The sequence below is a fragment of the Lepidothrix coronata genome, unplaced genomic scaffold, assembly GCF_001604755.1.
Source record: "Lepidothrix coronata isolate B3197 unplaced genomic scaffold, Lepidothrix_coronata-1.0 Scaffold28, whole genome shotgun sequence".
NCBI classification, from domain to species: Eukaryota; Metazoa; Chordata; class Aves; order Passeriformes; family Pipridae; genus Lepidothrix; species Lepidothrix coronata.
The window spans coordinates 1,009,660-1,027,339 of NW_016690208.1; the positions used below are offsets into that span (position 1 = coordinate 1,009,660).

Sequence of the window (17,680 nt, forward strand, 5' to 3'; positions counted from 1 at the left end):
CAGCACCGTGCTGGGGGAAGGAGTGAGAGAAGCTGTTGTTACTCTGTCTTGCCATGCACAGACAATGTGTCAGTCCTGGTTCATCTTTAGGAAGGAGCTGAGCTGTCACTGAAGGAAATGACCCATGGGAAGAGCAGGAGATAGAGCTGCTTCAAGAAACATCAAGCTGCAAGTGCTGTGCTTTTCTTACATTGTGGGAGATGGGTAGCCACAATCAGAAATATCTGCACTGCAGATTGTATTAAACTTCAAATAGCATGGAATACTTTCAGAAGTTCCTAAGCCCTGCTAGAGGAAAAGACTTTAAAACAAAATTTCAGGAAATATATCCAAAGAGCTTTGAGCTCTTTTTTAGTTAATTTTCATTTTTAATGTGTACTTATATCTTTCTTCATCCAGAGAATATCAGTGCTGCACCAGCTGTGTGATTTTTGCTTACAGTCTCTTTTATTAGTAGTATTATTTTAAAAGAGATAGAAAGAAAGGAGTGAAGTTTAGTTCCAAGCCATACTTAGTAATTCTTGGGTTCATCTGAGGTCTGTTCACAAGTCAGTCAAATACAACTGAGGTTTCCTTATATTTTTATAAAAAACTGATGGTGCTGTTGATCCCGTGCCCGGAGCTCAGTTGAGTGCTCAGAGCCTCACTGTGTCAGGTACCACACAGACACCTTGTGAAAGAAAAGCCCTGGCCCAAAGGGTCCACAAACCAGCCCAGAGTCAAACCATCCCCAGGGCTAGAAGGTTTTGGTAACAGTAGCACGAGCAAGTCATTAATACCACAAGCAGATATCTCAGCTTCCCTGCCTGTCTCTGCTCATCATTACATTCATTCTTTTGTCCTCCTGTAGCTCATGTTTGTGAGTGATGCACCAGCTGTGTCCCACCAGCTGTCGGGTGCTGGGATGGGGTTTCCTGCTCACCTCAGGCAAGGGAGGGAGGCAAACAGCTCCTGGAAGCTCTGCCAACAGGCTTCACCCAGCCTTTGGCAAGTGCCAATGTGTTGCTGAAGAAACAGCTCGACAGGCAGAGTAGGTTGTGTGAGCAGCAGGCTCAGGGGGAGGATTTGCATGCAGGACACATGGCCAGGTAGACTGACACCTCCACCTGTGAGAATGGCTGGAGGATGCCAGGGCAAGGTGGGGAGATGCTTCGTTGCTCTCTGATCGCACAGGAGCGGGACGTGGGACCTGCATTCTGCCCTTGACATGCAGTGTCAGACAGGCCGTTTGGCTCTTCTTGGCTGTGTGCAACACAGGGGTAGCACACTCCCTTTGGAGAGCTCTCCTTTGAGCTCAGCAGCTGGAGCTCAGCATGGGAATGCCAAGGATTATGGCTCGTGCGTCGAGGAAGATGTGATATAAAGTGGCACGTGGATTTTAAGTATTAGGGACCAGCGGTGTAGGTGAGCCCAGAAGTCTCCCTTCCCTGTGCCTGGCAGCCCCAGCGTGCAGGCAGTGAGAGCCAGCAGTGATCTGGCAGCCACTGGGACGAAGCCTCAGTGTTTGTTGTGAGGATCAGCGTGGTGGCAAAGTGCCGGAGCTGGCACTGCTTCCCATGGGCTGACCACAGCCGGGATCCCCCTCGCCAGCTCTCAGCCTGGAACACGCCGGCTCCTTCTCGCCAGGCTGTTTGTCATGTCTGCTCTCCTCTCCCATGCTGACTTATAGTGTATTAACTCCTGCCCCCAGTGAACACATGGTCACAATGTATTGTTTTTTCTGTCAGAAGAGGGTGTGATACCCCTGCCCTCCCCACGGGGTGGATAGGCTCTTGCATCACAAGAAAAAGCATTGCCTTGTGGGAGGCTCTAGATAGCCAGAAGCAGGGCTGCCTCTGGGTTAGGAAGGTTTCATTTTACAGCCTCCCCCAACCTTCTGATGGATGGCTGAGATAGCTTTGTGGGGAATGTCAGAGCGTGGGGCTTTGCCAAGTTACACAGTCTCAGCTGTTGTCCGTGCAAACAATGGGGGGACATGCTTTGCCATGTGTCTGGGAAGGCTGGCATAACCACAAATTACTGAAAAAATAAATTTCGCTCCTCTCCATAGGGACTAAGACCATAAACAGCTCCTCTCTTGCTCCAATTTTTTCTCTGCTTTGGATGCAGCTGAGACCCTTCCCTGCATTTGGAGTGAACCAAGAGTCTCCTGCACCACATGAGCTGAGATTTGGGAAACTGGTAACAGCATTTTAAAGTACCTGTAGGTAGGTGTGTAGGAGCTGATGGACAGGACTTGGATAGCTCTGTTTTGTGCCAGTGCCCCAGCATAGCACCAAAATGTTTGGTGCCTTCTTCAGGAACTGATTGATTTAAGAAAAATAATACACTTCTAATCATTCTATTTGCATTAAAAGTTCAGTGGAGGTCCTGAAAACGTCTATTAATTAGAGAGATTTAGCCCATGGATTGGATTTCTCCTGTTAGCCATCCAAGTTAATTCTTTGCTGTATTTTTACTTTGCCAGCATAAATTTTTAAAATAGATTTAGTTTGAGCAATCAGTGACTTTTTTAATGCTTAAGAAGTTGGGCCCTGAAACTGGGAAGCTGGTCTCTCCACCCTCCTGAGCCTGGTTCACCACTCTGAAATGCAGCCATGAGCCCAGAGCAAATGTCACCATCTCTTTTTGGCCTGAGTTGCATTCCACATGTGTGGAGCTTCCCAAATCTCTGTGGTGAGGTGCTCACATGGTTACTTACCACATGCTCCTATGTTCATGATTACATCATCCAAATAACCTGGAAAGGTGGACGATATCAGCATGTATTTAATTTTTATAAGAATGGGCAAAACAGAGTACTGAAAACACAGGGAAAAGGGTTTGAAAAGTGCCAAGACTCGTAACTTCTACTGAAAGAAAAGAAATAATCCCAAAGATGGGTTTTTTTTCCTAAGAATGTCCCTAAGTGACTTGTCTGTCATCATTCAGAAATCTTGCGAGGAGTGGAACCAAGGTCTCCCAAGCACAAGATCATCTTTCATCCTTCAGAGAAATGCTCATTCATAAATCAAAGCTCAAAAATAATTATCTTTAGAAATTGTAAGGGAAAAATAATACAACTATCACTTTTGAGTCTGAAAGCATTTTGATCAGAAAGCTTGACTATGTTGAGTAGTAGGCTGCTTGATTTGGAAATCTTGGCCATAAATAAGGAGGAGCAGGTTCAGCGCTCTCTGGCATTAGGCCAGTGAATCTGTGCAATGGGAACTTGGTTAGAGCCCCACAGATGGGGAAGAGATGGTGTAGCAGCAGAAAAGGAACAGAGCAGGAGGGTGGAGGGGCTGGCATTTAACTTCAGTGATGTTTGGTTTAAGGGGCTGCAGGAGATTTCTGCTGGTGTTCTGGAGGGCTGTGCTTTGGCTGGAGGGAGAGTTATGTTTAAAAATGCCATGAAATCTTTATCCAAAGAGAAGGGGGCACGGAGCTGTGAAGTTTCCCAGGGAGAGAGAGCAAAGCTGCCTTTTGGGTGACAGAGGAGCGGAGCTGCAGCAGGACCGACAGTCCATACCCAGCCAGGGATGGGATCTCCCTCTTTGCAGGGGTCAAAACTGCCACAGCCCCTGGTCTAGACTCCTACATGGAGCTACAGCTGGAGAGCAGGCACACCAGGAGCACAGGGTCTGCCAGGCTCCCTTTGGGATGAGTCTCTCTGGGGCTGATCCAGCCCCTCGCCCACCTGCAGAGGAGACTCAGTCTGCTCTCCTCACCAAAAATGCTCTCAGAGGTGTAACCTGCCAACATAAGCTACACTTGTTTGTTTTATTCTCCTTCTTTTTTTTCCAGTGAATGCTTTCTCTCACTCTCTCAACCTCAGTCCTTTTTCTCCACCACCTTTTTTTTTCTCCTTCTTTTTTTTTTCCCCTTACTTAAATTGTTTGACTTGCAAGTTCCATCCCTGGAGAGACTCCTGGGCAGTGATTCACCTGGCTGGAGCCAACTGGCAAATAGTCTTTTGCAGACAAGACAGGAGGGCTGGTTGGTTTGAGCAACTTCACCTTCAGCCAACAGGAAAATAAAATCCTATTTTTGGAGAAGGATTCTGCTGGCGCGAAGACCTGCCAGGATTCCTCGGAGCAGCAGCTGCCAGACTGCCTCCCTTACTCCTTCAGGGAAAGTGTTTTAAACTGAATCAGATGTTGTATACATACAACACACCCACCCACATGTGAACACCTGAAAAGATTTTGGAGGAGCAGAGGACATGGTGTGTCTGACCAGTCCCTGCTTCCAGGGACAAGACACAAAAAGCAGTGGTGTCTGCTGGGACCAGGAGGAACCTTTGGCTGACAAGAGCCAGAAGAAAGGGCAGGCTGCTCCGTTTGCTTTAAGCAGAGAAAGAAAGGAATGGGAGGTGGAGGGGGATGTAATCCCCTGATGAAGGAGGAGCTGGTTCCAGTGTCTGTCTAGGTCTGGTTGTTCTCAGCAGGAGTCTCCTGGTGTGTGAAAGGATGCCCTTTGCAGGGAGAGGGGATGAAAAGGAATTAAAGCGCTATTGGAGCATCTCAAAGATAGAGGCTTTGTTACTGCTTCAGCTTCAGACTTCTTGGTGTAATCTGGGATAAATCACTTTGTGTCTCCCTGTGTCTCAGTTCACTGAGTGCAGCGAGGACAAACTGTGCAACCTCTGTAAAGCTCTGCTTGGGCTGGGACAGGGGAGCACAGGAGCACCAGGATCTTGCTTAGTGCAGAGCATCTGCTCGTGTGCTTTTCCTCCAAATCCCCTTCAAACTTCATCTTGCTTCTTTCATTGAACTTCTCCCTCAGACAATGTGAAATCCATTCAGCTGGACGTTTTCCCCCACCTCCTCTCTGTATTTCCCAGCTGTGAGGTAGAGCCAAAAGTTTTGTCATACCTGACTTGAGCGGCTGTGGAGGAGCACCCCGCAGGCTCTTGGCCAACACAACTTGTTAGTCGAGCGTTTTCCTCCCAGCTCTGCTGCCATTTGCCATTCCCTTCCCTGTCCTGGTCCTTCCCTGCATGCCCCCTCCCTCCCACAGAGCAGGCAGGACGCATGGCTCCATGTTTTTCACTGGGATGTTTTCCGTTGCCATCCCGATTCTTGAGCATAGTTTCCAGGGACCAGTTTTCCTGGAAAAACAGCTGCACCCTGAAAAACGATAGATTTTCTGTACCAAAAGCCCCTCTGCACTCACTTTGGGAAGGTCAGGAGACTCTGAATCTGTTGGGCTCTTTAATCTCTTTCACAAGTCTCCTGTAATGGGCTGCCAGTTGTGACCTGCCTGTCTGCCAGCACCATAAAATGAGCTTCCTGCCCCATGTGTTCTCCCTCAGTTTGGGCTCCTCAGGCTGCTGGAGCAGTGCATGGGAGAGGAGAGGTATTGCTGCTTACGGGAAAAAAACCCAATGGGATAACAAAGTCTGCTTGTAACTTTGAGGCTGCTTGTTTTGGTTGAATAGTGCTAGTTCTGTTCCTCAGGAACATCTCTCTTTTTTAGGCTCAGGCAGGAGAGGCACTGAAAAAATAGCTTTTACAGACGTGTGAGATCCAATAAATTAGGACACTGTGGTCACTGGAACTGTTATTGTGGTTTAAACTGCTACTGCTTACCCCATGGAAAGAAAGTGCTTTCTTTTTCATTAGGGGCTTAGAAGATTGATTGTTTCCTGCTGTGCAAGAGCTGTGCTGGGATAGCTTTCACGACCTGGTTTGGGTCTTTAGAGACTGCATGGATGCTGAAATATTCTCCTTCATGCCACAGCCACCAGCCTTAGCCTCATTTAATGTGCAAAAACCTGTTAATACTTGTGTGCTAAGCTCAACTGGTGGGCTGGGACTCCTGGGGTTAGTTGAATTAAAGCTGCTCTTTCCATTTGTCTCCTCCTCAGGGTTTGTTTTTTTACAGCTTGGGCCAAAAAGTGCCAGGGGACCACCCAGCAATGGGTGAGCTGTGGCTGGGGGCTGGTCATGCCAGCAGCCAGATGGTGTTAAGGACAATCAGGTGTTGTCAAGGACGGGGCTTTAGTGCTGAGTGTTGTCCTGTGCCTGGCTGGTTTACCAGTGATGCCAGCCCACACTGTTCTGGCTTTTCTTCTCAGTTCCCTTCCACTTTGACTCTTTCCCATCCAATGTTGAGGGTGGGCAGGACCCCGAGCTCTGAGGGCAGTCACGGTGTGCTGTGAATGCCAGATCTCTTATTTGCTGGGTAGCATTGGCCAAGTGAACTCAGGTGCTCAGCTTTGCATCAAAATACAGGAATAATCTGGTTTTCTAAATACATGGAGATCTAGTATTGGAAAGCTTGTGTAAAAGCTGGATTTTTATTAACTGTATTACCAAATGCCTCAAATCTCCTGTCTTTTAAGCAGCAAGGTAAGTGCTGGAAACGGAGGCATGAAAAGAAATCAGTGGGAAACATTTGAATTTAAATAGTTCCTTATCTGGACACTTTTATCCTGGCAGAGGAGCACATTGTTTAATGTCACGTTGCAAGAGTTTTAAGCCAAATTTAGAAAATGGTTTTAGTCTGGAGCAAGCATTCCCCTAGGTGGTATTATGCTGCTGTAGCAATATCGTTTTCATTGTGCCACTCGAAGTAGTGAAATCTCCCCACGCTGGCAAAGAGCTTCTCTTGACAGCAGACACCTCAGCAGCCCCAGGGCCAGAGTGCTGCTCAGCAGCATCCATGGGTCACTCTGTGCCCAGCTCTGCCCTCTGAGAAAGTAAAGATGCAGCTGAGGGAGTGCAGAAGGCTGTGACTGAAATCTGCAGCAGCCTAAGTACAGTATCAATCTATGCACACTCATATTTTCCTTGGCAAGCTGTATGACTGTAAACAGCAAAGTATTCCAAGGCAGTCTTTTTTTTTTTTCTTTCTCTTGACTGAGCAATGAGTTTTCCCTGCACATCTCTCGTCTGATCTGATTGATTCAGCATGTAGCAGAGTTATTTCCCCCCCTTTTTTCATTAAAGAAAATTGTAGGCCCCCTGCCTTCTCGTTATATTTGACGTCTTTGTCTCTAGATGGCAGAAGGCAGTTTCCAGTGGTTGCTTACCACAGCTTCTTGGCATGTGCACAGGCCTGAGGGATGTAGTGCCTAGCTGGAAAAAGGCAGACAACTTTCCCGTTCACAGGATTCCCATAAAATAGAAGTGCTGAATCCAAGCAAGCAATAGCTTGGGTTTATTCAGGAGTGTGCTCTGCATGCTGAAGGGAATTGGTACAGAAGAGGTGAAATGCTGGCTCTGAGCTCAGTGGCAAAATTTTGGTTGTTTTAAACAGCTCTCCCATCTCTCACCTTAGGTATGACCAAGTATCTTTTTACCCAGTTGTGTTGACCAGGACTTATAAACCCTTGAAGGCGAAGGAAAGCCTTGGATGACACCTTTGACTCCCAGAGTTTCCTGTTCTGTCTGCTGTGATCATTTCAATTTTCAGTATTGCTGATGGGTTTCCAGATTGTGTGTTGCTGTTGCATTTCACTTGCCTCAGGTTTGCTTTCCCCAACTAACCAGTGTTTGTAGTATACAGGGGATCAGGCAGGAGAGAGCATCCTTCTGGCTCAACAAGGACCATCCTCTCCCTGCCTGCTCCATCCCTGTCTCTTAAGCTCTCAGCTAGTCCAGAACATGGTTGTGTTGTTCTTTGTGTCTCTGGTGAGTTTTACCAGAACTCCCAATTTGAGTCAGAAGTAACACACCCAGTAGCAGTTGCAACTTGTTGATGTGTCCCTGGTGTAGCCTCAGCTAAGAAATGCTGCTTAGTCTCTAAAACTGCTCCATCCAAAACAAGAGGGAGCAGGGGTGGTTCCAAACTGAAGCACAGAGGTAGACGTTCTGGCTAAAAAGCCTTTTATATGCAAATGTATTCCTTAATTTTCCATCTTGATGGCCACAGTCAGAATAGTGTGGAGAATAACGTGGGATTTCAGCCCTGGATGGATTAACCAAACCCAGGAGTCAAAGACTGGGGCTGGGCTCTGTGTACGCTCTGGCCATGGGGAGCTTCCCTGGCAGATGATTTTCCTTTTGGCTCAGAGTCAGAGGAGGTGGATGCTGTGTCATGTTTTATCTCACTCGATCTGAAGGATCATGCAAGGGAAAAGTGGAGAGTCACAGCCCTCTCCTGCCTCAGTGTCACAGCCTCCACTGCAGCTGAAGTTTGGAGTAGCCCTGAAGTGCTGATGTTTGAGCTGGTCCCTGATGGCTCTTGGCAGCCTCCTCCCTGCCAGTCCTGTGGTAAAGGAAGTTCAAGTTCAGGGGAAAATTAAGTCCAATCCATCTTAAACTCGACTGCTTCCTCCTTGTAAGTGTCAGTGGAGTGACTAAGAGGGTTTCCTAACCCCAGAGGTTGTGTGCCCCTGTCTACTGAGCACTTCCTGAGGGAGATAGAGCATGACAGGACAGGGAAGAGCAAGCTGCTGTGGGATTTATTTGTAGCAGGGAGTTAGGGGGACTTGGTGGGATAGCTCAGGATCTGTCTAAGAGTGTGTGAGAGAACGTGTCACACCACCATGTTCTGGCTCTGGCTCAGTACCTCCACTCCCTCCTCTATAATTGTCTGAAGTCTTCCAAATTTGTATCGGATATAATGAGATGATGAAGTTGTCTTTTGTGGTGACTTTTTCATGTAGTAAACATGGCCTTTCACAGCTCTGGGGTGTGGACTGTAATGAGTTTGGAACCGTTTGTTTCTCTGGCAAGCTGAAAGGGAGTGAATTCACCAGGAATCTTTGATCAGCTCCATTAAGCATCTGTATGGGCTCCAACAGGCATTAGACTGTCCAGCTATCCTGTGAGAAGGGGGTGCTGTTAAAATGACTGTGTTGGGAGATAGGATGAAATAATTCAGATTGGCAATCCATTTTTTAATATAGTCATTGCAGTGAGATTTATAAATTCTTCCAGGACATAAATGTGCTGACTTTTAAGGAAGTATCCTGTCAACAGGATATTCCTACCTGAAAGAGGCTAGAAAGCACTGTATCTTTAAACACAGAGCTTGATATTCCAAATGTGGGATTATCGTTTCACGTGTAAACTACACAGGATTGCACATTCCTTGTTGGATATACCAGAATATGTGGTTAAAGCAAATGAAGGACAGCAGCACTGATTTCCACCCTTTCTCCCTGCTATGCACACTCACATTGTCTTTCAAACCTCACTTGCCATGCCCAGGGCTGACAACTGGTGCTAAGAAAAGGCAAAGCTGGACAGAACCCGCAAGAGAAGGTGTGAACTAGTCAAGTCCAGCAGCTTCAGCACTGGGCAAGGAAAAAGCCTTCCCTGTCTTCTCACTGAGTCTCCCCCTCAAGGCTCCCGTTCGTGAATGTGCATTTCCCATCCGAGCTCATAAAAAGTCCTTCTGGTTACCCGTCATTGGCCCCAGGAGAGAGCAGTGAATCAGCTTTTGGCCTTATAGATCTCCTTGCTGAGCAGATGTGCTCATGGGGCAGGAATGGTTTGGATGAGGACACACAGGCTGGTTGTCCCACATGTCCCCGTGCCCTGCTGCTTTCCCAAGTGCTGCACTGGGTGCAGGGGAATGATTTTGTAACTGACTGTCTTTACACCAGGCAGCCTCAATAACTAACACTCGTGTTTGCCTCCTCTCCTCAGGGTTTTCCTGGTAATTTTGGGGAACGAGGACCTCCAGGCATCGATGGGAACCCTGTAAGTTGATAACTTTTTCCTTCCTTTCTTTCTATTACAGTAGATGCTGTACTGCATCATGCTTAGTTAGAGCTGAGTGAAGCTTTTGAGTTTGGTGTCAGCTGCTGGCTGGTTTTATCCCTCCTGAGAAACAAATGTACATCCCTGCCCTGCTCAAGCTGCCCTGCTGTGAATTCTTGTATTCAATTCCTGTAACTGCCAGCTCATCACTTGCCATTAGCTTTCTGTCTCTCTCTCTTGCCTTCCTTGCACCTCACTCTTGATAGTTGCTTTCTCATCCTGAGGATGTGACTAGAAGAAAATCAGGAGAGAATGGGCAGGGATGTTGCTCTGGCTGAGCAGGCAGTGGTTGGACCATGTTGCCCATACCACAGGGCACAAGAAGTGCCAGATTCCCCACTCAGTGTCTGGGAGCACTGAGGGACTCACTCCCCAGGCTGCTGCCCTGTCCCGTGCCTCAGGCTGCCCTGGAACTCCACAGAGAGAAGTCTCCAGTCTCCAGAGCTCTTGGCCTCCCTCTGGTCTTCATCTGACCCCTGCTGGCTTACTAAGAATGGGATGTGTCTCCTGGGAATTGGGTCAGAATGGTCACAGAGACCATTTAAGCAGCTGAGTGCTGATAAGGTTTAATTTGCTCTGCTCTTGTAGCACTTAACACCACACAGTTGGGGATGTGTTGTGTTTTCCTCTTCTCTCAGAACATGCCCTCGTGGATTGCAATAGTTCTCAGATGTATTAATTATTCTTAATTATTTTCTGAATGACTTTGTTGGTTCTCCCTCAATTAGCATGTGAGCAGCACTGATTCATCTTTGAAATTCCTGCTGTCTTGGTTATTCACACATAATCACCGTTGCTGCTCTGGTGTTTGACGGGATGATTTGTGTGAAGTAACCCACTCCACATGTGTCTGCAAGTTCCCATTTTTCATATATGCAGCCTAAAAGTTATTTTCACAACCTACTCCAATCACCAAGCCAAGTTCAGCTACACTCCATCTTTTGTGGGAATTCAGCACAAGAGTCATAAACGCAGTGAACTGAAAGAATTTGATTCCCAAGGAATACTTCTGCAGGACTTTTCCCATCCTTCAGTCAGCTTAAGCCATGGGCCAGAGTGGAATCAGTAGTCCCAAAGTAGAAGCCTTTCTGATTGTATTGCTATTTCCAGCCAGCCCACCAGGAAGAGCAAGAATCCTGGAGGTCAGGATTTTTTTTTTTCCAAATAATTTATTTTTTCTTTTAAACATGCAAGTTGTCTAAGCCCCATTCAGAAGATGTGCTCAGTGCCATGAATGGCCGTTCCCAGAGCAGCAAATGTCCCTTCCCTTAATTCACCCAGAACCATCGCTCTTCTTTCATCTTATCAACGGCTTTTAAATATTAATGTGCCTCGGAGGTTGCAGAATGAAAACAGCCTGTTTTCGGCTGACTTAAAGGGAGGTTCACAGGGTCACGAGCGGAGTCACAGACGCAGAAAAATGCCAGAAAGTCTGTTTGTGGAGCACACAAATATGCCGGGTTCGGTAGGTGGGGGGTGCGGCTGAGCTGCCGGCAGGCGGGAGGGCTGCCACGGTCCGGGGCTGCCACATCCTCTGTTTGATCCGCTGCTCTCGAGGGGATGGCTGAAGCCGACAGTCTGTGATCTGCTTTCCGTCCCCTCCAGGCAGAGCACAGGCTCTTCCAACCCCGGGGGCCTTCTTCCGTCCTACCAGCTCGCTGAGAAATGTTGAGCCATCGCATTCCAGATCCCCGTTCCCGGAGTGCTTAGCCACTCCAATTAGGCTCTTAATCACAGGAATTAGACATGGGAAAGGGCTGTTGATTCATCTCCTTCTCTCTTGTCCCAGTGCCCGGTTCATGCACTGAAGAAAGGAGAATAGAGCCTGATTTCCCTCACAGGTCAGGGACCAGCGTGCCATTACTGAGGGCTAGGAAAGACCACTTGTAAATCCTTCATTTCCCAGGGCAGAGAATGGCTCCAATTAACAACTAGTCTGTCCACATCTCTCAGGGGAGTCCACCCCCTCCTCTTCCAAGAGGAAATCCTCTTCCGTTAGCCATGAGGTCATGCATTTCAACATATATCCTTTCTCTTGAGGAATATCCACATGACATAACTCAGACATATGGGAAGTCCCTCTTGAAACTTGTGGCACCAAGAGCTGACCATCCACCCAGTCCACAGTCCAGCCACCCTGGGAGCCTTCAGAGCTTCCTGGGAAACCCAGGCCACCATGCAGCTCCTGTGCTCAGCATTCCTGGGATACTCCCTCTTCTTGCTGAGCCTAGTAATGCCAGGCCTTGACTATAAGCTTGAAGCCAACCTTATAACAGTAGCTCTGAGGACACAGCAATCCCACCCATGAGGAACAATTGCTCCCCAGATGTCCCAAGTATGCAGGAAAGGAACCGGCCATAAAAAAGCAATTTTAGGCTGGTTGAGATTATGAAACGCTTTTTGTGTGTGCTTGCCCAATAGTCCTTTACTCCACTTCCCATAAAATAAACACACGTAACCCTTTACCCAAGGAGCCTGAGCACACTGAGTCACGTTGCGTCCCCTTCTCTTTCCTTCTTCCACTAGGCAAATCTTTCCATAAAAGGGGAGCTTTATTGCACTGGAGGGGACTCCACCAGATGTGCACCATAAACTGAGCTGGGCTGTCAAAGAAAGTAGCCAGCGTGATCCAGAGCAGGGGTAGGGCTGTCTGAGCCAAGGGGAAGTTCAGCATTTCCAGTGCACTTGTTTTGGGAGGCCCCATTGGAGATGGAGGTGTGTAAGAGCAGGTCGTTGCCCTGACAACCAACCCACTGTCAGCATGGCCAGGGAGGTCACCGAGGGAGACACAGGACAGGCTGAGCACCCCATGGTTGCTGAAGCACTTAGAGACCTGGATAGATGAGCTGTGGGGGTTTGACACAGATTCTCTGCTGCACTTCAGCTGGAGGTGCCATCAGGTACCTGCTGGTGCTCCTGGCACCTGCAGGTCTTTGGAAAGATCACACAGAGGGAGTTTGTGGTGAAGCTGAGAAGCCAAACCAGCTCCACAAGCCCCAACAGCAGTCTGTCCCTCAGAATGACAAATTCCAAGGTGCTCTTGGAAAGCTTCTAAGAGGATCTGATGCTTTTCAAAATGTTCCAGCTTGGGAGTGGTTTGTGAGAGATGGCAGATGAGCACAGAGCCCAAGAGGAAATCTCTGCAGTCCGTCTCCTGCTCTCTGCAGGGAGATTAAAAGGGACTCATCCTTTAAGCAAGTGCTGGGATCCCTGCAGAGAGCTCCCTGCTCCAGGGACAGAGGGGCTGAGCCAGCTCCCTCCAGACCAGCTGCTGTTTGAAGGCCAAGGCTTTTCCTGAAAATTAAAGAAATGGCTAGTTGATGGTCTGGACAGAAGCCCGGGTGGATAAGGCGGAGGATGCTGCTGATTCCCCACCTTCAACCAGCTCTTGGATAGAGAGGAAGCAGCCTCAGAGTGTCCTGTGTGACAGTGACAATCCCAGGACCCATTGGCCAGGATCAGAAGCTGCCATACCCTCTCCCCAAATTACCTGGTTTCATTTTCATGCAGATCTTCCTTTTATTATGAGATTTTTGTTACTCAGCCACTCCCAAAAAACTCACCTTTCCCAATGCTAAGCAGCAGCTTTCCTCTCCTTCCCACCTTGCCGTCCCCATTCTCCCTCCCCACTCCAGTCCCTCTCTCTGCCCATGGCAGGATCTCACCTGGGACAGGGTCCCACCTCTCCCCTGCCTGCACAGTCAAATGCTCCTTTCATCCAGCCTGCTCCTGGGAGGGAAGGCAGCCCTGGGAATAACTGGCCAACAACAAGCAGCCCTGTGTCTGCCAAGGATGTGCTCGCAAGAGCGCTCCTGGAGATGGAAGTTCTGGATCACTTTGGCTGAGGAAGGGCCTGGGGGGGGGAGGGAGGTATGGAGGGAGGAGGGATGGTCTTTTCCCTTCCTTCAAGCTCTTGAAACACTGAACTGCCTTTCAGCCTCTCCTTCTCTATAAAGTGTCCATAACCGAGTGGGTTTGTGTTTCCTTTTAGGGAGAATTGGGAGCCCCAGGTCCTCCTGGAGTCCTTGGACTCATTGTAAGTACAAAAACAAATGGAGATCTGGCTTCTCGGGCTTTAACCCTTCCAACCTGCATAACTACACACAGATTTCCCTCTTCCTGTGGCAGGGCAGGGAGCAGGATGACTGTTTGCATGGGGGAGGCATGACATCTGGGGAGAGAGGGGGTTTCCTGGTGGAATGGGAGGTGAAGGAGGGCAAACCCTTTCCAAGCAAAAGGAAACAGATTAAAGGTTTGCTGTTAGATCCTTTTTACGTGATAACTTGCCCTTTTGATAACATTTGCCAGGGTATTTCTTCAAAGATGCAACATTCATTCCACACCAGGATCTGTTGCCTCTTAAAAAGCAAGTCCCTGTAAACAGTGACCTCAGGGACACACAGTTCTTGTTCACTGGAGAAACTGTGGGCAGGAACAGTCTGTCCTCTGGGAGTGCAGGAATTTTATGTGCACCCTCACCATCCCATCACTAATCCAGGTAATTATGTACACAGCCAAATTCCACTCTTCATTACACTCTTCTCCAGCAGGAGACAAATGGCTGTAAGGATGGGTGACAACTCCTCCTCTGGCAGCTGTGCTGGGGGTTAGTGAATGCCCAGCTGAACATATTAGGGTTTATTTTTAGGTCTCAGTACTTGTTTCAGGTCATTCCCTTCCATGCACAAAAAGGGGTTGGCTCTGTTAGTACTACAGCATTCTTTCAAGATGATTCCTCCTCAGCTATGATAATCCATGGAAACTCAACTTGCAATGAATGGTTAAAAACCTTTCCCCTTCTGCCTTTCCATATCTTAAATTATGGGAGTGTGTATGTCAGCTGAGATCAAGGCCTTGATTGCACTAGACAGTGCACAAACACAGAGCACCAAACCCAAAAATCTTATATTCCTTGAAGGAAAACCAGGAAATATGGTGGAACACCCATCTCAGAGATGGGGGATTGGGGCAGAGGTGGATTAAGGCTTCAGAAAGTTTTCCACGGAGCCCAGAATTAGGTCTGTGTTTCGTCTCATTGGAGGAGATGAAAGAAGCTGCTTTAGCTATAGAAGCAGAAAGGATGTGCTCCTGACAAAGAGCTGGAAGAGGAAGATTGCTGTTTAAAATAATACCATTGAAGGTATGGTCCAAATTGGATCATATTTCTCCTTGCTTTTGGAAAAATTTCTCTTTACCTGGTTGCCATTATCTCACAGTTATTTGTTTGTTAGAAAGTGAAAAGTTAGACATGGCAATTGTGATTATGATCCTTCCAGAGATGATGGAATCAGAGGCTGTCTGTCCTCCCCTCCATGACCTCCTCCACCCTCCTAGGGAGAAGGGGACACATCCATCCTGCCTTCTCCTCCCTGTGGGACATCTCCAGCCTCCTTCCCTGGGGTCTGCACATGGGACTCACACTGCAGGGCATGGAGAAGGTGACAGATGGGTGTTAGATGCAAGCTGGGCCCCCTTCAGTCCCTTCCTCCTTCCCACCTACAGCCACCCCAGGAATCAGCCAGGCTCCCGGTTGCCTCACGCACCACGCAGGGGTTTGGTGACTGAAGAGCAGAATTAGATGTAACTAAAGCTTCTTGCTCTTCTAATTAACCATGTGGGCAAAGCCTTAAGCAAACTTGTTCCTACAAGCAGCCTTTATGCCGGGAGGTATGAAAAGGGCTCTGTTGGGGTGGCTGCAGCCCGGCACTCCCCACGTGGCCACGGGCCCGGGGCTGCAGCCGGAGAAACGCTCCTTCAGGGAGCTGCCCTGTTTATTTACACACTGAGGCCAGACTGGTGCACCCTGTCACTGACTCTCTTCACGGGCAGAAAGCAGCCAGAGCCCATTTAAATGCCGGCACTGAAGGGTTTCTGTTGTACAGCACACGTGGGGACAAGGGCAGCCGTGAGCCCCGCTGTCCTCCTGCGCTGCAGTGAGTCCCAACACACGATGCCACGCTGACTTCCCACTGCAGCACCTCCGTGTTTCATACCTCCTGTTTCTCCCCTCTCCTCCCCGTATCACTTTTATATATCAGAGCTCAGTAGTCACCCAAATTTCCTGACTTGCCTTTTTTTGCTGTGTGGGTCTGTGTCCTTTTTAACACACCCTCAGACTCTTTCTGGAGAACTCAGGAATGTTGTGGTAGTTTCTTTCTGAGAACAGTAATAACTTCACCAAGAATAAATACATCCTAGGATTGTCTTAAACCAGCTCAATATTTTGATTTTTCAAATAGTGGAAGAGGGAAATTTAACCATACAAAAGTTAAGAAGAACGTTAAAAAAGAAAATTCTTAGATCCTACCACGGTTGCATATTTCAAGGTGGTTCCTTAATTAATTTTCTATTATTTTGCCATCAATTTACCAGCCTGAATTCCTGATCTACTTTTTAAGAGGCTGTATACACATTGTAAGTCTCTTGACTCGTGCCAGGATGATTCTGCTGAGGTCAGTGGTGCAATTCTTCAGGGATACTGAGACCAGGTAGCAGAGGAATATCACCCCACGTGCAGTGATTTGTTCATTTTGCACCTAATGACTTGGGTCACTTTCTTTCTCCTACTAGGGTGACATGGGCCCTGTGGGACCGATCGGCTATCCAGGACCAAAAGGATTAAAGGTGAGAGAGTAGCTGAGCTGTGTGAGCTCTCATCCCTCCACAGGGGGGCTGAAGGTTTCTCTGTTCCTCCCTCGGGCCGTGGTGACTGTCCTGAGAGAAAGGACGGGCAGCAGTGATGAGTGTCCACTGTCCCAGGCACACAACTGTTGAACACAACATCCCACTGATGGTCTGCAGTAGGTGTGAGTTAGTGGAGAATTCCAGAAGCATTTTCCCTGTGTGCCTCCAGCCCACAAAGGGTGTTTAAAGAACGTGTGATGGAGCACACCTTGGGAGCAGTCTGGCATTTGGCCTTCAGGCTGTGCCAGGCCAATGCTGTGCATCTGAGGCACCAACCCCATCAGTGTCACAGGCCTGAGCAACTCTCCACTGTGGCTCAGCCTCACTCTGAACTTTGTTTTGTTTCAGGGGCTGATGGGAAACCCTGGAGAACATGGACTGAAAGGTGATAAGGTGATCTGAATACTCCCTTATTGCACTGTGTTTTAATTTTGCATGTGAAATCCCCTTTCTAGTTTCTCTTTCTTATTCAGCACCACAGTACTGGTTCCACTCTGGCTGTCTCTGCCCCCATCCTGCCTCCATTCCTGACACTCCAGTCTTAATTTTAATTCCTTTGATGGTATCTGCCCCATCCCCTTTTCCATGGAGTTCTAGTATAGATCAGTTATGCTCAGATCCTCTTTGGAGCTCCCAGCTCCCACTGATGATGACAGTAACTGCATGATTATCTGGTGTTTGACTGTTTTTATGCTTTTATGTTGGTTACATGATGTGATAGGGAAGAGGATGAACATCTAACACTGACCATAAATAAATTTATATAAATGCATTTAGGGGAAACGTGATGTGACAAAGCAGCACTGGATCAAACAAACCAGGTGGATCGCCTGGAAAAACTGTTCTGTGTTAGATACCTCTGCTCCTGTTCGGAGACACTCACCTCAGTTTGGCCTCCTGCTGAGAGGAAAGTGCCTTGCCCCAAACTGATATAAATCACTTGAGAAAGAGCAAAATGTAGAGAAGCCTTGACTGCAGTGATTTAGTGGTGCTGGCACAAAAGCACTCAGCTTGAGCTGGATCAGCATGAAGCTGTGTGTGTAAATGTCTCACTGTCACGAGCACCATCCTCCTGCAGATATTGGACCGTAGGATTTATTTAGTCTGAAAGAGTGGGAGGTGCAATCATTTATTGCTGCCTCTGATTGTTCAGGAGGGCAGTGGAAAATGACCATTAAATGTATTATCCTCCTCCCGTTGGAGGTTTTATTCTCTCGTTAGATGTTTGCTTTTAGAAGATGATTTAGCAGCCCAAAACTGCACAGGGGGGAATAGTGTCAAGCCAGTTGATTCAACTC

At 48.0% G+C, this 17,680-nt stretch overlaps 1 protein-coding gene across 1 annotated transcript in view; it reads left to right on the forward strand.

Moving 5' to 3' along the window:
* COL27A1 (collagen type XXVII alpha 1 chain) overlaps nt 1-17,680 on the forward strand; it is a 146,427-nt gene that overhangs the window by 54,135 nt on the left and 74,612 nt on the right. The window contains exons 13-16 of the mRNA XM_017810351.1: nt 9,585-9,638; nt 13,690-13,734; nt 16,269-16,322; nt 16,731-16,775. Of these exons, the coding sequence (XP_017665840.1) occupies nt 9,585-9,638; nt 13,690-13,734; nt 16,269-16,322; nt 16,731-16,775 (198 nt within the window). The remainder of the gene's footprint in view (nt 1-9,584; nt 9,639-13,689; nt 13,735-16,268; nt 16,323-16,730; nt 16,776-17,680) is intronic.